This window comes from Balaenoptera physalus, assembly GCF_965194825.1.
Source record: "Balaenoptera physalus genome assembly, chromosome: 7".
NCBI lineage: Eukaryota > Metazoa > Chordata > Mammalia > Artiodactyla > Balaenopteridae > Balaenoptera > Balaenoptera physalus.
In genome coordinates this window covers 34,977,077-34,999,079 of record NC_138886.1, presented here as the reverse complement: position 1 = coordinate 34,999,079, position 22,003 = coordinate 34,977,077, and the positions used below count along the sequence as shown (strand labels likewise).

The 22,003-nt window shown below is 52.9% G+C and overlaps 1 protein-coding gene and 1 long non-coding RNA gene across 11 annotated transcripts in view; one reads left to right on the top strand and one right to left on the bottom strand.

Moving 5' to 3' along the window:
* SHB (SH2 domain containing adaptor protein B) overlaps positions 1 to 22,003 on the bottom strand; it is a 148,289-nt gene that overhangs the window by 22,115 nt on the left and 104,171 nt on the right. For 3 of the 10 annotated variants that reach the window (XM_082468688.1, XM_082468686.1, XM_082468685.1), the window contains one exon: positions 15,843 to 15,962. In XM_082468688.1, coding sequence (XP_082324814.1) covers positions 15,844 to 15,962 — 119 coding nt within the window. In that variant the 3' untranslated portion in view covers position 15,843. The other 7 variants (XM_082468684.1, XM_082468683.1, XM_082468687.1 and 4 more) reach the window with 6 other exon arrangements.
* LOC309663979 overlaps positions 1 to 22,003 on the top strand; it is a 141,282-nt gene that overhangs the window by 98,617 nt on the left and 20,662 nt on the right. The gene's annotated exons all lie outside the window — the stretch shown is intronic.

Genomic DNA, 22,003 nt, shown 5'->3' with positions numbered 1-22,003 from the left:
ACACATGCGCCAAGTTATGGGGAACAAACATCTAAATGTTAACACCGCTGAGTGAAACAACTTGATTTACAACCAAATAATTAGACTTTCAATAAGCGCATTGGCAGTGATAAGCCTCCCCAGGAAGCCCGGGCATTTCTCAAGCTCTAAGTTGGCGGAGCAGGGAGAGGGACTTCAGTAAATCACGATGAAAAGCCATCTCCAGGCAGAATGAGAGCTGGCAGATGCATCTCGCGGCAAACATGGAGAGGCATAAGGCTTGTTTTGTGCCACGCAAAGCAGCATAGGTCAAAATGAACTGATCTGGGGCAATTTTCTCAGGAGTAGACTAACAAAGTGTCAGGCAGGAGAATTTTAATGATCTAGACTGACAGCTGAGGGAGTGAGCCTCCCATCACTGGGGGTGTGTAAGTGGGAGGGTAATGATGCGTGGGGGCAGGCTGGATGACTTTTGCAGTCTCTCTGGTCGGTGTTCCTATCAGTCCTCAGGCTCCAGCAAGTGCACATGAAAACTGCAAGGGGAGAGGTGGAGGCAGGGGGAGGGGTGACATGAAATGTTTCAGAGCTTTAGGAAGGGGAAAGAGGACTCTTCCAGGAACACAAAGACCCTTTTGTGTTTGAAGCATGTGGGGTTGATGGTGGTGGCTGAACTGAAGTCAGATGCCTGGGTTCAAACTCTGATCCCACTGATGTCATTGGCTGGGCAGGTCCCCTCTCCCTGGGCCTCAGCATCCCCGTCTGGAAAAGGTAGAGGGGGTTCCTCCAGTGCTGAAGTTTTCAAGCTAATGAGAGATATCACAGTGGTGTGGAGGGTGTGCCAGCCTCGGCCAGGAGGACTAAGGCAGGGCAGGATGGCTATCCTCATGCAGGTACAGGGAATCTCCAGGCTTGAGGACAGCACAGTGGCAAAAGCAAGGCTTCTTAACATCTGTGCCAACGGGATGGACAGAACGCATTCAGGCCTGGGGTGGGGTAGAGGGGGGTTTCCTTCTACTAGGACAAGCCTCTCTCCACCCATACTCTTCTTGGAGCACTGGTTCTCAACTGGGGCAAGTCTACCTCCCTCCTGGAGGAATTTGACAGTGTCTGGAGACAGGGGAGCTGCTGGCATCTACAGGTGGAGGTCAGGGATGCTGCATAGGACAACCCCACAACATAGAATAATCCAGCCCCAAATTTCAACAGTGGCAACTCACTAGTCACCCATGCCTCAAATCCTTCATCTGTGAAATGGGAGTAACAAAGAGTCCACCCGCACAGTAGTTGTGAGGGAGAAGTGAGAATGCCTGTGTGAAGGAAGCATGAACACTTGATAAAGGTTAGTCATCCAGCTCCTTATTAAAGGGCTTAAGACACAACACAGAATTTGCCAAAGGGCTGCAAAGGGCTCCAGGCTGTTTCCAAGGGCCAACTCCCACTTCACCACCAACCAGCAGGTGCAGGGGGAACACACGGTACCTGAAGGAAGGTCCAGAACAGGGACTGGGCAAAGGCAGCCATAAGGGTAAGCACCAGCTGCCATGGAGAGGACTTTGAGGGGCACAGGGGCTTTTATAGGCAAAAGGGGAGCTGGAAACCTGGGGTTGAGCCAGGTGAGGCTGGAGAGTGAGATGAGGGGAGCACTCCGGGATGAGGAAGGCAAGACGAGGGCAAAGGGACCACCGCCTGCAGACCCAGGGGGACCCAGACCTGGGTCTGAGTCCCCTTCTGCCACTCTGAGCTGTGCCTCTCTCCAAGCCTCAGTTTCCTCATCTGTGGGATGGAGTTTTCACTGCCCACCCGTAAGAACCATCTTGAGGTCCGAGCTGGATGGTGCATGAGCAAGTTTGGCAGGTGCTAAGGCTAGGGGTTCTGACATGGCTTTGTTCCCACCTGCACTGCAGGAGCCTGAGTAGAAGTTGCTGCCCATCTGGTTTGCCTTGCTGGCTCCGTGCTGCCCGGGCTGAGCACTGAGCGTGTCTCCCTGTCTGCCTGGTCTGCCATTCATGGCCACGTTGGCAGCAGGACCACATCCTCCAGCTGGGCAGCCTGCCTGGCTGGGTTGGGAGGCCTGGGTTCTGGCCCTAGCTCTGTCACTGGGTGACTATGGGCATGGTGTTTACGACCCTGAGATCAACTTTCCCAAACATGGAGTGGTATTTCACAACACTCTCAAAAGCACATTGTTACACAGCAGGGTCCACATGAAAACAGAATGGGAATGATGAGGAAAGAAGCTTCTCTGCTTAAAAAATACTGGTCTATGGCAGTATTGTGTGTATTGCTCTGTATTCAACATTTCTGAGAGAGACAAGACACCAAGCAGAGGCTTTTGAGACCATGTGTTTCCCTGCTCTTATTTTACAGATGACATTAAGGCCCAGAAAGGGGTGGAGGTTTGCTCCCATTCTCCAGTGAATCCAGAATGTGCCCCTTCCCCCCCTACCCCGCCCCCGTGCCATTAGCTGTAGGGGATTCTTGGGCACTACCCATAGCCTCTGTATGCTCAGAGTAGGAAGCGATGCCTGTGACAAGGTGGAAGGTGGAGGTGGGCGTGCAGGGAGGGGGAAGAAGGCAGCAATCCCCCCACACCCCAGTTCTCATCCTTGTCCTTAAAGCACAGTGCTTACCCTCACTATCCTGCAGACCCAGCTCCTTTCCTGGCTGGGGCGTCCCTTGCTAACTGACCAACTGATTCATTAGCACAGCAAAGAAGGGGACTCGCCCACAAAGCACCTGATCCAACTCACAGTTTTACTCAAACAAGTAAAGAAGGAAAAATCCAGGAGGGCCTTTAAAAACTGAAAGCTAAAACAGACCTACCTGCTCAGTGGTCCTGCCTCTAACCTGAGGGTCCGTTCTTCCTCCCTGGAATTTCAAAGGCACACAGTTGACTCTAAGCCACCCAGACACCCTGGCCAAGGGCCTTTTGCACATCATGTGAATGATGGTGATGGTGGTTTTCAGTGGAAAACCTCCCAACAGTCCTTGGGGATCTGGGCTTCAGTTTCTTCATCTGTGAAATGGGGAGGACTTTATGATATTCCTTAAAGTCACTGAAAGCAAGTGAAAAGAGCTCTGAATTGAATGTCAGGGACCTGGTCCCAGCCCTGGCTCCTGTCTTCTTGGGCCTCAGTTTCCCCATCTGTACAACAAAGGGAGAGAACTAGGTGACCACCGAGGTCCCACAAACTGCTAAACCTTTGAAACTTAGCACGTAGGAGATGCTTACACCACGCAATGAAGGAATGACTATTCAGATATTAAACAAAAGGACTGACCTTCATTACAGACATCCCAGAGTTTCAGGGTTGGAAGAGGAGTGCAGGTTTCTCAAATATAGAGTTTCTTCAAATGTGCCCCAGAATGCCTACATCAAAGTCCCTGGGGATTTGCTAAGCTTACGACTCCCTGGGCCCCTCTGGAACCTGAATCAGCTTTTAATATGCTCTTCAAGAGATTCTGATGCACATTCAAGTTTGAAAACCACCATTCTAATTCTATCTGATGATGCAAAGTCCACATTCACATCTCATGTTCAGCTTTTGTGGCTTACCCCCAGTGTTGGGGAGCTTACTCCTTACAGGTACAACCTTTTCCAACCTTTGATGGCTCTGACCATGAGAAAGTCCTTCTACATTCTGAGCTGAAATGTGACTTAGCACATTCCAGCAGGCCACAGCTGCTCTGCCTGCCCTGGGAAGGGCCCCTGGACAGCGGAATACAGAAGCAGGCACAGACCTGAGGCTGCTCCTCTCCAGCTGTCCTCTCTCATCCTGGTGCCCCCTGTTGCTCACAATCTCTCATACACATGCTGGCCTGCAACCGGACAGTGTCCCCAATGGGTATGTCCCACTTGGCCATTAGCTCTGCTGTCTGGACACGACTCCATCACCATGTGGACACCCTGAGCCTTCCCTGAACTCCTTTCTGGTGTCTTCTGACCTCCAGAGTCCACCTCTGTCTTCCTCCTCCTCCCCATCCCAAGGGACAGGATCTCATTGGCATGCGAGCGTCAGTGGGTACAGACAACATGCACCTCTTGACCAAACCAAAGGGGGCACCAGTCCAAGAACATTAAGAAGCAAAAGCCCCACTGGCTGTGGCCACACTTGGAAGGTCTGCAAATGTAATTCTGAAAGGTCACTGCCAGCTCTTAGTAATCTGGGCTCTGGAGGGCGAATCCTCTCATGTTGGGCATTCATTCTGGCAGCTTCTTGACAACCTCTGTCCACGGGGTGGAGAGTTTTCTCAAAATTAAATCTCCGGCTCTTTGCTCCCTAATGAAATTGATTTCTGCCTTGATACACAACAAAGCTTTCATTTTATTATTTGGCTAGGGTTTGACCACATTAATTACAGTTTTTTTCGGCATGGCTGCAAGTAATTGAGTTCCCAAAAGTTACTTACTATTGGAACTGATTGCTTTTTAAAAGCACAACTTTCACAAAAGTAAAACAGTCAACCCTCGTTTCATCACAGAAGATTTTTAGGGGGTAAGACTGGAACAATTGAGGACAGGAAAAAGTATTTTTCTAGCCTGAAAATCTGAACTCAAAACGGGATTATGCTCCCATTTGGAGACTGTGAATCTGAAAGGTGGGTGTGTCCAGCACACACCACCTCATGCATTTGCCGCCGCAGTGGTTTCATCATTACTTGTGTCAGAACTCATATAGTGCCCCAAGTTATTAATTATTGTTATTGGCACAATTCTACCTGCCTCAGAGGATACGCTGCAGAAGCCTCTTCAATTTCTAACACCAGGTCCCAGGGACTGCAAAGCGCCTGCCCGGCACCGTGTAAATGCGTTTTTCCCTGGGAGGCTGTGTTCAGCGAGGGTGGGGTACACACCTTTAGTGTCAGGTGGAAATGAGGGGCACGTGGCTACTCTTTGGCAAGTTGGGGGGTGGGAAGGAATTGTGGAAAAGATAAAGGACCAGAGATGCAGAAGCTGTGGGGAGACAGAGAGAGAGCTGACTAGGACTTCAGAGTTTACAAGGCACATCTCTGTCCACAATATTATTAGTCACCTGGGCCATGGGGGGCTTACGTGGAGGGGACAATTGAAAAGTTGGCACCACAGGGAGTTAGCACCACAGGGAGAGGGGACACTGCAGAGACCTCTCCTCTAATACCAAACCTAATCATCCTTCTACCTTTCTGTTACTTCCCAATACATTATTATCGTCCTAGGCCCTGCCCACATGCCACCTCCTCCAGGAAGCCTTCTGAGATGCCCCCAGTCAGACTCACTTTCTTCCTCCCTTACTTATTCTCTGCTACACCTCCCTCCATCACAGCAGTCACCTATTCTTGTCCCCGTGTCTAGACTACAAGCTTAGAGTCTGATGTGCCTCTGTCTCCCCATCTAGTCAAAGGCCTGGTGCCTGGTAGGAACGCAGCAGTGACACCTACACTGCTGAACTGTTGCCCCTGCCCTGAAAGTCTGTGCTGAGAATGTGACAAGCTGGTCCTCAAGCCGCCCAGGGCCGTAAGCAGCGTGTGGATTTTCAAAAGGAAAATAGAAAAAAAAAAAAAGTTCTAATTAAAGCATTTCTAATAAGCCAGCTTTGCCAAAACCAATTGTTTCTGATATTCCCCCTAGGTGAAGCAATCCTTAAAAAAAAAAAGGTATTAAAAGTGGCAGAAAGCACCCTCAGCTGGAAGGAGGATGGCGGCTGCTCACTGGTGGAGGGCTGCCCGGAAAAGGGCAGGGTTTTTTTTGAATTTTATTTAATTTATTTTTTTATACAGCGGGCTCTTATTAGTTATCTATTTTATACATATCAGTGTATATATGTCAATCCCAATCTCCCAATTCATCCTACCACCACCGCCCCCCCCTGCCACTTTCCCCCCTTGGTGTCCATACGTTTGTTCTCTACATCTGTGTCTCTATTTCTGCCCTGCAAACCGGTTCATCTGTACCATTTTTCTAGGTTCCACATATACGCATTAATATACGATATTTGTTTTTCTCTTTCTGACTTACTTCACTCTGTATGATAGTCTCTAGATCCATCCACGTCTCTACAAATGACCCAATTTCGTTCAGAAAAGGGCAGGTTCGAGGCACAAAATGGAAGTGTGTGCACGTGTGAGTGTGACACACCCACACTCATACACAGCAAAACATCATTTTTATAGCTTTAGCATTTGAACTGTGGGAGCAAAGACGAGAGCTATAAAATCTGACATCCGATTTTATAAATCTGCCGCAAATACCACGAACGTTTATGGAGAAAATGGGAAAGAAAATATAGTGTTATGGGCTCAGAAGGGTAATAAACCTGGGATGGGAGTCGAGACATCTGGGCTCCGCCAGCAACTAGCTGCGGGACCTTGGGAAGGTCCTTTTCCCTTCCTGTGCCTGTTTCTCTCATCCGAAAGCCAGGGTCTTGACCTGGATGATTCAAGACCCTTCTGGCTGCAAGGGCCTGAAGGTATGGGGAACAGGAAACCTTGGGATTTTACTGAATGAAGCTGGTTGCTTCAAGCCCCGCCAAATGCCTCTAGGTGGGGGCTGATCGCATTTCCTCCTGGGGCCCTTTGAGTTATTTACCTAGCTGTTAGCAAAGTAAGACCCCCCCAGTACTCCCCCGGGGAAAGCACAAGGCTCTGTAAATAACACCACCTGCATTCATACAGACACTCAGGGTTTACTAAGAGCTTTCCCTTCCGCTGTGTCCCTGAGCCTCAGGGCTGAGGCTCAGAGACATGAAATAACTCGCTGGGTGACCCTCATGGCTGGTGGAAACACTGGGATTCAGGCCCTGGTCCTCTGGTCCCTGACTGCATCTTTCTCCATGTTGCTGTATCTGCTGATGGCAGATACAAGGTCTGTATCTGTCACTATGGCCTGTCCTTGCAGCACCCCACATGCCCTCCCAGTCAAGCCATTCCCAGATGGCTTTTACAAAAATATTATTAAATAAGTCCTATTACCAAGATGTTAGAAATGTGATTGGAAAGAAATATTTTTCTCATTTGAAGAGACCACCCAGTGCCTCAGAAGGGAAGCTGTCCCAGGGCATGAGAGGCTTCCTGGCAACAGTTGGAACGCCTCCCATGGCAGGCAAGCCTTACGGGGAGATTTATGGGAGCTGATACGAGATAATTAAAAACCAGCTGGAAATGTAATCAGGGTGGCTCTGACTCTGGAGGGGACCAGGGAGCTCTCAGGGGAGCAAAGGGCAATGCCGTGTGCTTGGCTGGAAGGGGAGATGCAGCAAGTCAGGAAGGGAAAACCTAGCCCATCAGCAGGCATGCTGGGCACTGCCAGGCTGGTGGGTGCTCTGGACAATGGGTTGGCAGTGTGAGTGCGGGCACCCCTTGCCTCTGGTTTTGGGCAGCTGAGTTAGGACGAGTTTCCTGGGTTTTTCAAAACCATTCCAGGTCCATGTTGCAGCTGGTGGTGCCACCACTCACCCGGCTGTTCAGAAATCTGGATGAGGCCCCTGACTTCTCGCTCTTTCTCACCCTCTTCAATTCTACCAGGACACGGCCTCTGTTCTACTCCCACTGCCCTAGTCCTTCGATGAACTGCTGCAGCCTCCTCAGCAGCCAGTCCTTCACCCCCATCTGCCTTCCAGACACCTCCACGGTCAGACGGGGTTTCTGAAAACCTCTATCTCTGAAGTTCACTGTTTTCATTTAGTCTCCTGCACGGGGCGTTTGAAGAGCTCCTAATTGCACCATTTCCTTTAAACCTTTTAGAAGAAGAAAACGCGTTGCACACTAATTGAGCAGAAAGTTCATTTTCCCTCCATCAGTCCTGAAAGGATGTGAAATCCTCTGTGTAGTGAGAGCAAAGACGCAGAGGGCCCCTCTCCCCTGCCTGCCCTTTGTCTCAGGCCGATTCAAATGCTGCCAGAAAACAGGGCCTGGATGGGAAGCCGGGAGGCAAACAAGCTTCTTCCTCTCTCTGGTCTCAGTTTCTCCACCTGTATAGGGCATTGGGCCAGGTGATGTAAAAGGTCTCTTTCTGTTCCCTAAATCCCAAGATTTCTGCTCAAGTGTACTTAATGTATGAGAGCTACTGTCCTGGACCAGGTTCTGGTTCTTGTAATCGACTCATAATGTCTGAAGATGTGGAGGGAGAGATACAGGGTCAGCAGGACAGTGAGGGGGACAGAAAGGAATGCCTGTTGAAGTGGTCATCATCTTCAGGTACTGATCAAGAACTGGGAGATCAGAGAGGTTAAGTGACTTACCCAAGGTCACACAGCCAGAACAAGGGCAGCCTGGATTTGACTCTAGCCCTGTGATTTGAGTCTCAGTCATAACAATGCAGGATTTTCTCAAGTTGCAGCCTGCATAAATTCTAAAATCCCACCACCATAAAGGGGAGTAGATGCGGGCATGGACAGATCCAGACAATTCTCAAGGCTCTGGACCACACCAAGCTCTTTCCTCAATAACCCATGGCTCTCCAAAGTCTGTAACAAAGACAGTGGGCTACCACTCACTTAATGCCTGCTAGGCACATGGCAACCACTTCACGTATATCATCTCTTCAGGAATACCTCTGTAAAACCCACTTTATAGATGAGGAAATTGAGGCTCAGAGATGTAAAACCCATTTTATAGATGAGGAAATTGAGGCTCAGAGATGTTAAGTCCCTTTGTCCAAGACCATCCTGCTAGTAAGTGGTAGAGCTGGGGTTCAAGAGCCCAATCCAGACTGATCCAGAGCCCATGTCTTCTGCTGCACAGAGCTGCCTCTATCCTGGGGAGATGGGGAGGAGTTAGTGATGGGATATATTGAAAACTGTGGATTGGAAAGTAGGCAGCTTCTCTCCTCCTGGGCTGCTGTTTCCTCAGAAGGGGTAGCTCCTTACCCTTCCCATCCCCAGCCGCCTCAACCCTCCTCACTTCCCAAGGCCCACGTCAAAACCCCTCCTCACTCCACCCCTTCCTGCCATCACTGTCTGCCTGGAGTCAGTCAGCTACCCCTGTGCCGGTCTGCCTGACCCCCACCTCTCTTTCTTCTGTACTCCCCCTCCTCCAGCCCTCACACCCACCTGGCAGCTCAGAGAGGTGCAGAGTCACAGGAGCAGACAGCCAGGAACCCAGGGCCCTGGTCAGCAGAGCTGGGCAGTGCCCCGGGCGGCACACACCTGCCTTTCTTGAAGCTTTGCCCTCAGGGGGAAGGCTGGGGAGGAGAGCAAGTGGTGGTGATGGAGTCCTACATCCTGCAGCAGGAGGTCATGCTAGGCAGGGAACCCAACAATGGCCGGGGAGGCTCTACTGTGGTCTGGGGGCTTGGCCATGGGAGCAGCCCCCATGGAGCTAAGAGGCTGGAGCCTCAGATGTCGACCCGACAAGGGGTGCTCAGACGGCAGAGGGAAATGAAGTCCGTGCTCCCTGCCGATGATCGAAGGGCGAGCAGCCTTTCCTCATCCCCCGCCCCTCCCCGCCCCACAAACCTTTATTATTTCTTGCTCCTGGCTGTCAGCAGCAACAAACTAAGATTAATCACTGGCCCGCCTGCCTAGACCCAGACATGCCTACTGTTTGAAAACTCTCTCCTCTACTATATAAATCAACCAGGGGAGAGAAGAAAGAAAAACAACTCTAACAGAAATGTGCCCCCAGCGCCCCTGGAACGCAGCCCATCAGCTCCTCTGGCCCCGCTACACTCACCACCCTCCCAGGAAGCATCTGTTGGGTGAAGACTGGCTGCCCAGCAGTCAGCACAAACCCCCAGCTCCAAGCAGGAACCTGACGGGCCTCGTTTAGCAATCAGAGCAGGAGGCATTTTCTTGTCCCGCCCCCTCCTTCCCACCTGGAGAAGGAGGTGGGGCCTTCCCACCATCCTTAGGACTGAGCAGAAAGACACCTTGTCCTGACCGTAGAGTCTTGGACCTGGAAGCAAATTTACGAATCAAATGCCAGACCCTCTTTCTATGGAATGGGGGAAGACACTCGCCCGTGTCATCCAGAAGTAGATATAGCCCAGCTGCACCCCGAGGGCGCTTGACCTGGTGCAGTCCTGTCCACCTTGCTGCCTCCACGGCAATTTCTAAAGGCTCCGGGAAAGCTGGGAGGAGCGGAGACTGGCATATACCTGCTGAGCTGCGTTAATTATTACAACAACTTCATGAGAGTGGCCTACATGGCTTTCTAGGTGATGATCAGGGAGGTAAAGTCATTGGCCGAGAACCACACAGCAGGTAAGAGATGGAGCTAGGATTCGAACCCAGGTATCTCTGGCTGCAGAGCCCATGCTTTTCTCTCTACATCTTTAAAAGGGCTGCCCTGGATCTCCCCTTGGGACGCGTGCCCACGTGCTGCCCACCTCTTGGACTGTGCTAGCTCGGGTGGCATGTCTGTGGACACGTCGGGGAGACGGAGGCAGAGTAGTGTTCCATTTGACACCCTGGTTCATGAATGGTTCTAGAATCCAGCTCTGGGGACATGACTGCGACGCTGCTCAAAACCTTCAGGAACGCTCCCTGCCCTACAGGTTAGAGTCCCCAGTTCCTCAGCCTGATGACTAGGGCCACCCCTCTCCTTGGCTCCCATCAATGTTATCTGTTGTTCTTACACAAGCTCTGCACTTCCTGCCTCTGTGCCATTCCCTCTGCCTGGCTGCCCTCTCTACCCTGTCCACAGGTCTAAGATCTGCCCAGCCTTCAAATACCCCCTCTTCTGGTTCCTTCCCTCTTTCACAGCCCTGAGCACTTTCTGCCTTGGGGAGCCTTAAACACGTTCTATGAGTATCTTGAGTTACCCGTGTAAATACCACTTCTTCCCCGCTTGGGCTATGAATTCCTGGAGACTGGAGCCCACTAAATAACAAGACACTGAAGAGGCAGAGTTTATGGGCTGAGGAAAGCTCCTGAGTGATCAGGGCTGAGTGGTACCCTGATGGAAAAAGGTCAGACCCCAGAAATGTCTCCTGAGGTCAGAATCTGGGCTACGCATTTGCAAGGATGCTGTGCAGTTTGCCTTTGGGGATTTGAAAGCTGAAGGCCCCTTCGTGAGGGCTCCCTGGGGCCATGTCCCCCACTGGAGTTGGGGCTCTCAGTGCTTAAAGAGAACAGGGCTGGGCCCTTGTCAAAGGAGCAGGGGCATCCCTGCTGAGGCCTCAGGAGGGCCACTCTGTCTGCCTCCATCCCGGGGGGGCACCCAGAGCAGGCAGAGCCTGCCCGGTGTACGAGGAGGCCCTGGCGTTCTCCCTGCCTCCCCGGCCCTCAGCGGCAAACCCTCTGGTCTTTGGAGTCCTGTTTCCCGCATCTTGTCCAGATTCCTTTGCAAAAACTCATGAAACTAGAACTTGCAAAGAGTCATTCATAGTCCAAAGTGCCTAAAGAACAATTTTAATGAGATTTTTCATCCCTTTCCCCCACTGTTTGCCTTTCCGAACAGTAAACTGTGTTAGAGGGTGATGTTTTCTTGCCAACTTCTAAAAGCTCAACCTTTCGCTTCCCCGAGGCTAGAGTGAGTGTAGCAGGGGTCAATGGTTGGTGCTGGGGCCAACGTGTGTGCTGATGGCTGAGAGGGCGCCAAGGGTCTGACGCCCTGTCAGGTCAGGCTGGAGTGGGGAAGAGGGAGAGTTCTGCAGAAGGAGGGGATGAGGGCAGTGTTCAAAAGCCATGAGGCAGGACCTCTGCAAGACTGCTTCACGGGTGGGGGTGTCCGCCATGGAGGGGACTTGGATGCGAGGAGGTGAGGAAGGCAGGCGCCGTCTTGGATTGCCACGGGTGCAGGGGGTTTTTGGTGAAGGGGCAGGTGGGTGGCAGCTTAGGCTGGTCCAGGGATCTGTCTGGTCCCCACAGTGGGAAGCAGTCGCCATCTCTCTTGTCAGTGTGGTCAACTGCCAGCTGGGGAGCTGGTCAGTCACAAATCCCCTCTGGGTCTCAGTCTCCCCAGCCATGAAGCAAAGGGACTGGACCAGGCAGGCCTCTACGGTCGCTTCAGGTTCGACACCGATGACCTTCTGGCTGGTGAAAGGAGTGCTTGGGAGGGGGTGGGGAGACACTGGGCTGGGTGGGAGTCCTCTGCCTCCACTCCAGTCTCGGCTGGTCGGTCAGCTTCCTCTACCCTAAGGTGAGAACGAGGATGGTGATCTCTGCCCTGGCCACCCCGTGGGGCTGTCCCGAGGCGAACGCGCAGGCTTTCTAAATCGTGAAGTGCTGTGGATTTGCAGGGTGGAAGTGGGGTTTAAGCATACAGGCGGGTGCCTGAGAGTGGGCACTTCAGTGGCCCCGTCACTAAGAACTGAGTCTCAGCTCCTCTGCAGGGCACAAGTCCTGCCCAGGCTCTTCTGCATCTCCAAGGCTTTGCCTGGCCTGTCCCCTCCACCTGAGATGCCCACCAACTGTCCCTGCCTGGGGAACGCCTACCCTTTCTTTAAGGCTCAAGTGTACCTCTGCGCAGCAGCTTCTCCAGACCCTCTCACTCCAGCACCAGCTCCGGCCCCCAAGGGCCTCTGTGCAGACCTGCAAGCAACAAGGCCCAGACTGGGAGCTCTGCAGCCTGGGCTGGTCTGTCCTCACCTCTGCTCCCTCTGCTGCCCAGCCTAGTGCCTGGTACCGAGGGCTCTGATAAATATCTGCCGAGGGAAGGATGGGAGGGGTGGAGGGCCCTGTACTCTGGGGCCAGACTCCCCCAAACACTTTCCTCCACCCTAGAATACCCTCATAGCATGACCCAAGGCTCACATGATAACATAGCTGGAATTCCAATGTAAATTTGCACCTCACTCCTGATAATGCCACTTCCCACCCTACCCCCACCAGGCAGGCTTCGGGATGTGAGAGTCCCTGGACCTCCATGGTGGCTGGCAAAGCTGGCACTTGCCCCAAGCAGCCACGACATTCAGTACCAGGGCAGTTCCATTTGTGGTTGAGGTGATGAATGCCAGGTGTCACTCCCTGGCCGGCAGCCTGACTGGTCACTGGGAACTGAGGCTGCTCTGGAAAACAAGCCCACCTCCGCTTAGCGGGCTGCCCTGGACAGCCACGGATGGCCTAGCCCTCCTCCCCACTTCTGGCCTTCTTCAAGAGAAAGCTGACCAGGTAAGACCACCCCTCTGGCGTTTGGGAGCTAATGGCTCCTGACAAGCACACAAAACTAAACCCTCCACCTCCAGCACCCATGGGCAGAGATCAGTCATCCAAATTGCACTTCCTGATAATGAGAACTGACAGGACGGGTCCAGGAAGACAAACCTGGGCCTGATGGCAGAGTGCTCTGATCTGAGATCCCAGCGCAGGCCCCTGGGCTGCGCCCTCAGTCTCCTCCGCCTCCTCCCCTCGCCTGGGAGGTGCAGGGGATCCGGCCACAGCACTCCAAGGACAATGGGTGGCTGAGCCCACAGGCAGGGGAACTCCCGAGAGCCAGAGACACTGAAAAGCATCTATGTAAGGAGAGCAGCGTCACCTCTCATGCACAGATGAGGACACAGGCTCAGAAAGGTGATGTGGCTGCCAAGGCCACAAGGCCAGCGAGTGGGCAAGCCCGGCCCCTGGACTATAAGCCTGTCACAGAGCAGAAGAGAATCAAGGCGCTCTCCATCTCAAGAGTGGTCCTACAGTCTAGGGAAGGGAGCAAACCAGGAACGAAAAGGGAATTATGCTCTTAGGACTTTGACAGAAACACTCTTCTGAAGACCCATCTGTGAGCTGGCATTTGGGCCTGTTTGTCTAACGGAGGGCATGGGCTCAGGGCACTGAGGAATGGACCACGCAGGCACTGCTGGCATGAGTACTCCTGCCACTGGCTCGAGATTCCTTGTGTGCTCCCATGCTGGCGCCTCAGCCCCGACACATCCCGGGAACTTGGGAGGCTGTTTCTTCCTTGCAGGCAGGGCTGTGGTGGGGTCACCAGGGGCCCCAGTGTCCAGCCAGGCCTGCCCAGTGCAGGGGCCCAGCACGCGCCCAGGGAATAAACAGAAGCGCGATGGGGCCCTGGCCCTCATGGTGAATGACTGGGCCTGGCATGGGGAGCCCCACCCTTTTCTCTGTGCATTCAATCAGCCCTCTTGGGAAGACGCCTCTGGCCTGGTCCCAGACAACAGGATTCCAGGAAGAATGAGATCCACTGAGGAACTCAGAGATTGCCAGCGTGATGAGAGTGAGGAAGCCCAGGGCGTGGGCAGGCTGTCTGGGTCAGCAGGGAAGGGTGGTGACACAGGAGTCCCATCTCTGATGTCACCTGCTTCTTTTACTTCTTGCAGTCCAGAAAGGCACAATTCACCTTGAGGTGGGAAGGTGAAGATATGTAAGCATCATTCATGGGCACCTGGGTTGCTAGGTTACCTCGAACAGTAAGGGAGGGAGGGGGCTGCATGGAGCAGTGGGGAGCTGAAGAGCCCCTGGCCCTGGGCAGCACAGCCAGCAGTATGCACCTGTTCCCCACCGTGGCCCTCTGGCTTTGGCCGCCTCCAGCCCAGCCAGGGTTTAGTGTATTGAATTTTCCTGGGCTGCGATAACTGGCCTGATTCTTTAAGCTGTCAGGCCTGATGGTGGACGATGAAGCATGCACGTGCCGTTTGTCCTGAGTGGACCTCCCAGCTGCTTAGACATCCCCTCCACGTCCTCCCTGGCAAGGCGGTTGTCCAGCTCCTGGTTGCACACCCCCAGTGATGAGATGCTTGCTACTTCTTGAGGCAGCTTTGGATCAGTCTGATTCCTGATTGGCTCTGTTAGAGAACTGTGCCTCTCACTGACCTAGAATCTGCCTGCCCATAACTCTCCCATCTACCACTTCTGCCCTGATGTCCTTGAGAGATCTGTGGTTCCCCCACGTCTCCACACACCCTCCCTTCTCCAGGAGGACTTCCAATGCCTCTGCTTCCTGCCCAGGCTCTGCTCTGCAGTTTGTCACTGTCCCTCTCAGGTGGGGTCAGTCCTGAGCAGAGAACACAGGCCAATCTCTCTCTCCTTGGCTGCACTGACCCTACTGACTACACAACCCGGCCTGCACAGGGCTCTCCTGACAGCTGCATCCCAGCAGGCCCTCTCTCCATCACATGGCCTTGAACAATGGCGAGTAGAGCAGAAAGGAAGCAGGCAGAGGGCTGCACCACTCCTGGTGGTCTGTGCTGGCTGAAGGGCCTGGGTTTATACCCCAGTTCTGTCACTAATTCTTTAAATCCCTCCTCTCTCCAGGCCTCAGTTTTCCTGTCTGTAAAATGGGTTTCAGACAATCCATTGGGTTCCATCCAGTAACAGCACTGAATGATGAAGCCCTCAATCAAAAAATCCTTTCTTATGGCAGGGCCACCTATCCTGAAAGCAATGGCCTCGTATCCAGAAAGACCTGACAGGTGATAACGCCAGCAAGATTCTTCCTGGCTCTTCCCAGTGTTCCTCACAACCTTTGTGCGACACCTAAAAGTGAAACTTTCCCAAACAGCAACCTAGAACATAAGGAAAGGGTGGTTCTCACGGCGGCGGCAGGAACAGTGGGGAGTCAAACACCCGGCCTTGAGTACTGGCCCTGCCCCTTGGGCCAGCCATGGCCCCTCTCTCAGCCTTAGTTTCCTCATCTGCAAAATGGGGACAAGATGTTTCTCATCAAAGTGCTGTGTGAGGTTTGAGAGAGGGATGAGGCATGCTAAGTGCTTCTATAGTCCCTGGCTCACCGTAGATGTGAAAGCTATTCTTGGATATTTAATATAAATTCTAGGAGAATGCCCCGCCTCTTTGTGGGGGGCAGAAACAGAGCACATAAAAACTCCTCTGTATCCCAGGAGAATAAGATCAATTGGAAAAGCGAGGCTTGAAATAACTCATGCTGGCAAGTTTCCTTGGGGGACACTGGCGGGTCTTCCTGCCCCAGACACTGGGGCCAGGCCGCGCATCGCTGGAGGCTGCCAAGGGCCCAGGAAGTGGCCAAGGTGTACTCACTTCAGGGAGAGGGAGTAGTCGTGCCTGCTGGTCTGGCTGTTCCGGACAAGGTAGCTACACTCCTTGCAGAGTCGCAGCAGGTTCTCCGCATCTCCTCTGCTGATGGCTCCATGATACCATCTGCGGAGAAGAGACGGGGTCAGAACCCAGCAGGGACAGACCCCCCACAGCTGACACCCTGAAATCCGCTCCTCCCCAAGGAGGCTCAGCCTCTCTGAGGGCAGCTGTCGGCATCCCGGGCCTCCTTGTCACGAGGCAGTGCACGTGCGTTTGTGTGTGTGCGTGTGCCTGTGCACATGTGTGTATCCGTGTGTTCAGTCATTCACTAGACATTGACCGAATGCCTGCCGCATGCAGGTCCTGGGGAGAGAACAGTGAGCAGACCTGCGATCTCCTCGCCATGAAGCTTACGGTCTAGTGTGGAGGCTATGGAGGAAACGAAGCAGGGTCGCCTGGCTTGGAGCTGGCGGGAGGGACTGCTATTTTAAGCAGCTGCCAGGGAAGCCTTCTGCAGAGAGTGACATTTCAGCGTGAACCTGAAGGAGGTGAGGGAGGAAGCCACGAAGGACAGCAGCTGGAGAAGAGCGTATCTGGCAGAAGGAAGGGCAGCAAAGGCAGGAGTGCCTGCCATGTTTCGGAAACAGCAAGGAGGCCAGCGTGGCTGGAGTGAGGCAAGGCGGTGGGGTGGGTGCTGAGGCCGAAGAGGCCACGCGGCAGGGCTGGGTCGGGGGCCTTGCGTGCAAGGCAATGCAGGAACTCTGGCTTTCTCCATCTGAGTGACACAGAAGCCGTCAGAGGGCGCTGACAGGAAGGACACGTGCTGGCTCTGTGACATCTGTGGGACTAGTGGGCGGTGCTCATCACTCAGGAGAGCAGGCAGTTGGGGTGGGGGGGGTCACACCAGTGCTCCTGCCAAGTGCATCTGGCATCGACCGGGCACGTGGAAATCCCAGTGTCACTGCTTCCGGACAGCATGTGGTGAGTGGCAGAATCAGAAGGGAGGGGTGCAGTGGCAGATGCTTGACTGCAGAACAAAAGGGGAACGTTGATTTTCAAGACTGAAAAAGCTGAAGGTAACATTTCAGTGGCAGAGTGAGGACCCTAAGATGCCGGTCAGTGGGTGTACTCAGAACGGGCCTCTGTTTACGTTACAGTCTCTGAGGGGCTGGGTCAGTGGGAAGGTGGCCAGAGATGGGGTCAGGAGGAGAACCAGAGGTGCTGGATGGTCAAGGATGGATCACACTTTGGCCGCTGAGTCACAGATGCAGCTCTGCCACTGGCCAGCCGGGCAGTCTGGGGCAAGTGGCTGAACCTGGGTACACCTCGGTTCCCTATCAAGTTAGGATCACTCCACCCTTGTTTTGGGGTTGTGAGGATTAAATGGGATGATGCATTGAAGGGCTGGTGCACAGCCTGCAATGGGGTGAGTTTCCACAAATGGCAGCTACGAGCATCAGCTGAAAGAGACTGAACTTGTTGACGGCTAAGGGTCACTTCCCCAACTATCATTATTTCAGGCTGCTGCTCGCCGCGCAGACTGCATTTTAAGCTCCCAGGTGTATGGGGGAGGCTGCCTCCTGGACCTGCCCAGGAGTGCCCTGTGAACAGTACCCGTGAGAGTTCTGGTACAGACATTCTGCTTGGAGAAAAGTGTCGCACTGCCTTTCTCTGCACTTTCTGCCATTTATAAGGCAGTGTTCTGAACAGTTAGCAGCAGTGGGGACGACATAATTATAACCTAAAAAAACCCCAACCAGCTCTAGGAAAGCAAGGACTGGAGAGTGAGTATGATGTGAGTATCCCCATCCAATGAGCATGTGACTGAGTCACTGTTCGCCCAGGAGGTGACTGCTCACACTCCCAGAGATGTGAAGGCTCAGGATATGCTTAAGAAAGGATACATGACTGTGTTTGAGAGAAGAGGTTAGACAAGGATGGAGCTAACTTTAGAAATAAGAGCTAACAGTTTTGCCATGGTTGCTTTCCTGGGAAATTTCACCTGTGTAACACAGCCCCAGTGAGCTGACAAAACGTTGTTTTATTCAGAAAACAAGTTTCAGCTATTTGAAGCAGAGCCTCAGGGAAGGCCTAGATGTGGTCTCCAGGGAAGTGCTGTCCGCATCCGCCCCCTGAACACAGGACAAGTGGCACTAAGGGCAGACAGGCCTCCGGGGGCTCTGGATCCTCATTAAGGGTAATCCCTGGTGGGTAAACAGGATAAGCTGCTGGTTCCTTCCCCCGCTGCTCCAGTCACTCCACACGGAGAGAAAGGCAGGGGACTCAGGGTCGAGGATCAAAGGAGAACCAGGAGTTTGGGAGAGATGGGGCAAAGGACACTAGATTGGAGGATGGGGAGAGGGCAGCCACTGGCCAGACTGTCAGCAGGAGGATGGCCACCAGGAGACAGGATGGGCCTGGGTGGTCCTTGGGGTTCGGGGGCACGGCTGGGGACCAACCCCTGCGCCCGAGGAGGCTTTGTCTGGACTGAAAAGAGATTCCAGGCAGCAGGCCATCTTGGGGATGTGCTGGACTTTGCAGAGCTGGCCACTCAGGCCGGAACCATAGGGATTAAGAAGACTCAACCATAGCCATCCAGTCCAACCAATATCCATGAGCTCATCCAATATTTTCTCACCACTTACTACACCCTTAATCTCACAGGACTAATGCAGGGAGATGGAGAATCAACAAATAGATTCAGGAAACAATGTCAGATAGTGACAAGTGCTATGTAGGAATACTGCGTTTGTGAGAAGGCAGTGACTGGGGCAGGCGAGGTGCCTACTATGGAATGAATGGACAGGGGAGGACCCCAAGGAGATGGCGTTAGACCTGAGAATCTGCACTGTGAGAATGAGTCGATCATGTAAAGAGCCAAAGAAAACACGTTCTCTGCAGAGGAACCAGCAAATGCAAAGGTCCAGAAGTAGGAATGAGCTTGGGGTGTTCACGGAGCAGAAAGGCAGCAAGAATGGTCCAGCACTGAGTGTGGTGAGTGGTACAGGATGAGGATGGAGAGGAAGGCAGGGTCCAGTTCCCTGAGGCCTTGTGGGCCAAGGGAAGAAGTCTGATTTTATTCTAAGCATAGGGAGGGCAATGAGAGTTTTAAACAGAGATGCTTAAGAGATACTTGCTCTGGATGATCTTACAAAAGGTAAGCCAGGCTTCCCTGAAGAGCGGCCAGAGGGGAAATGAAGCAGGCGACAAGAGAGGAGGCTTCTGCAGTGGTCCAGATGGGAGGATCTGAGATAAGAAGATGGATGGATTCGGGCTGTGTTCTGGATGGAAAATTGGCAGAACTTAGTAATGTACTAGATGCTGGTATAATGCAAACAAAGGAATCAAGATGACTCCAGGGTTGTGGCTTGGGCAACTAGGTAGATGTGATGCCGTTTGTGGAGGTGGGTAAGTTGGGGAGGAGAGGGTGTCCAGGAGAAGATCAGGAGTCCAGTTTTGAACGTGTTAAATTCAAGATGCCCATTCGTCAGCCAAGTGAAGATTCCACGAAGGCAGCTGGACGTAGGAGTTGGGAGTTCTGGGAGAGGTGTGGGCTGGGGAAGTGCACTGGTGAATCACCACCAGCATCCTGAGACTACCCAGGGAGAGCATGTAGCTGGAAACTGAGCCTCGGACAGTCTAACCTTCAGCTCAGGTTGAGGCAAGGATCCCGCGGGGGAGGCAGGACCAAAACCAGGAGCAGAGACTGTCTCCGAAGGAGGGAGCTGTCTACTGTGCTGGCTGCCACAGAGGTCAGAGGAGGTCACCTGGTGACCCGGGCAGAAAAGGGAAGCAGATTGTGGTGGGTGAGAGAGTGGCAGGTGATGGAAGGGAGAGAGGACGTGCTGACAAACGTGGGGAAAAGTTCCCAAAGTCCCTCTTTGGGGACTTTGTCCATTGAGTGGACAGCTAGCTATTTACTGAGCACCTACTATGTGCCAGGCACTGTTCTAGGCACTGAGCAGTGGTGACCTAGGCAAGTTCCTGCCCTCATGGAGCTTATGTTCCCAACAGGGGTTAGAGCCAGAGGGGGATGTCCAGTCAGGATTACTTCTTTATTTGCTTTAAGAAGTTCATAACTGGCACATGTTTATATGCTGATGATAATAATGACGCAGGACGGAGGGGGCGGTGGGCTGCCTGAAGAAGGCCGGGAGCAGTTGCCCTGAGTACCTGAGTAGCCTTTCCACCGTCCCAGGAGAGCAAGCAAGTGGTAGGGGTACCCGGGCAGATGTGTGACTGTCCACCCTCAATAACCCTCTAAGACTGGGGCACACCGCTCAGTGTCCCCATGTTCCCTCTCCTCTGTGCTAGGGTGGAGAGAAGTTGGGGCTTGAAGGGGCCCCCTAATCTCTGAGGCAACACCAGTCCAGGTGGGGGATACAGTGAACCTGGGTCCTCAGGCTCCGCTGGAAGTGGGATGTTATTTAAGCCCATCTCTCGGGTAATGAGGCAGGGTCTCCACCAGGCCAGAATAATCCCAGAGAGATGAGATGAGGGGGGATGGGAAAAGCCAGTCATGACTCTGGACTTGGCCGAGGGCCTTGTTGGGTGGGAACGGGAAAGGAAAGGCAGAACTGCCCTCAAGGGGCCCATGAAGTTCCATCTGGGGGTGGGAAGAGGGTAGGCTGGGCCGCTGACCCCAGGCAGTGATACAGTGTGGAGAGAGGAAGCACAGGGCCAGGAATCAGGAGATGCGCACTCTAATCCCAATTGGACAGACTTGACAGTGGCCTTGACCTTCTATGAGCCTCAACAGTGACTCCATGAACTGGCTGCTGAGACTGACCCAGGCAGACCTGGGTCAGGATGCATGCTGAATAGCTCCCAACTCCCAGGGATCTCTGGATCATATTTTGTTTGTTGATTAAAAAGCTCACAGTTTAATCAGAAATAAGCAAAACCTGCCACCCAATCTGTGTGGCTGTGAGAAGTGATTAACACAACACCCGCTGGGAGCGCACCCCACCTCCAATGTGCTTGGTATAGCAGGCGCAGGGCTGTCACAAAGGAGCCTGCAGCACACGCTTAAAAAGGGGCACAGGAGCACATGACATCATTCGGAAAACTCTGCATCCTGCTCAGCAAGGGAGCATTTCCTGTGAGGGATGCACTGCCGGCCGGGTGAGACCAGAATCCCCTGGGCGGAGACTAACATAGTACATAACACACACAATAAAGTCTCGTAAGGAACCGGCTTGGTTCAGCTAATCTCTTGGCCTTACTGAGTGCCTATTCTGTGCCGGCCATGTGCTAAGGGTGAGGGAGAAGTGTATATGAGAGGAAAGTGAGGGGAGAGTGTAGGGTTGAGTCATGGAGTTCGAATCCTACCTCTGCACTCTGAGCCATGAGATCCTAGCCAAGGCTCCACATCTCTTAGAGCCCCGATTTTCTCATTTTGCAATAAGATGATAACCCCATTTATCCCACATTCGCTTGTTAAGAGGATGATACACCTGATGGTGCCAGCGCAGGATCCAGGACGTGTTTTATTAAGTTCCTGGAGAAGCTCACTCTAGAGTAGGTATGTGGAATGATGAGAAACTGAAAGAGCAGTCTGGGGGCAACTCACAGAGTGAGTGGCAGATGGGATATGGGACTTTATCCTGGCGGTGATGGGGAGCCACTGAAAGTTTCAGAGCAGAGCAGGGACCTGACACCCCAGCAGAGAAGGGAGATGATCATCACGGTCAAGGGGAGGGGCAGTAAACACTGACCAGCAGTGTTGGGGAGAAGCAGGGAGGGAAAGGGGCAGCAGGGATGGGACTTGGATGCTGATTAAAGCTGGGAAATCTCTGGGGAAAACCCTAATCAAGAGTGTCCAGGTCTTGCCCAATTAATATCAAGCAGATGTGGGGCAAAACCATCACTACAGCTACAAAAATAAATCTAATATACAATTAGGCAGCAAGATTTAGTATACATTCAGCTTTTCAAAAACTCATTTGCTGGATGATGAAATTAGAAAGGAGCATATAAGAGTGAGGGGTGCACCATGTGGACGATTTCACAGAACTTCCTACTAGCCAACCAAAGGAAGGCAGGCGATACAGTGTGGAGAGAGGAAGTACAGGGCCAGAGATCAGGAGACACGCACTCTAATCCCAATCGGACAGACTTGACAGTGGCCTTGACCTTCTATGAGCCTCCACAGTGACTCCATG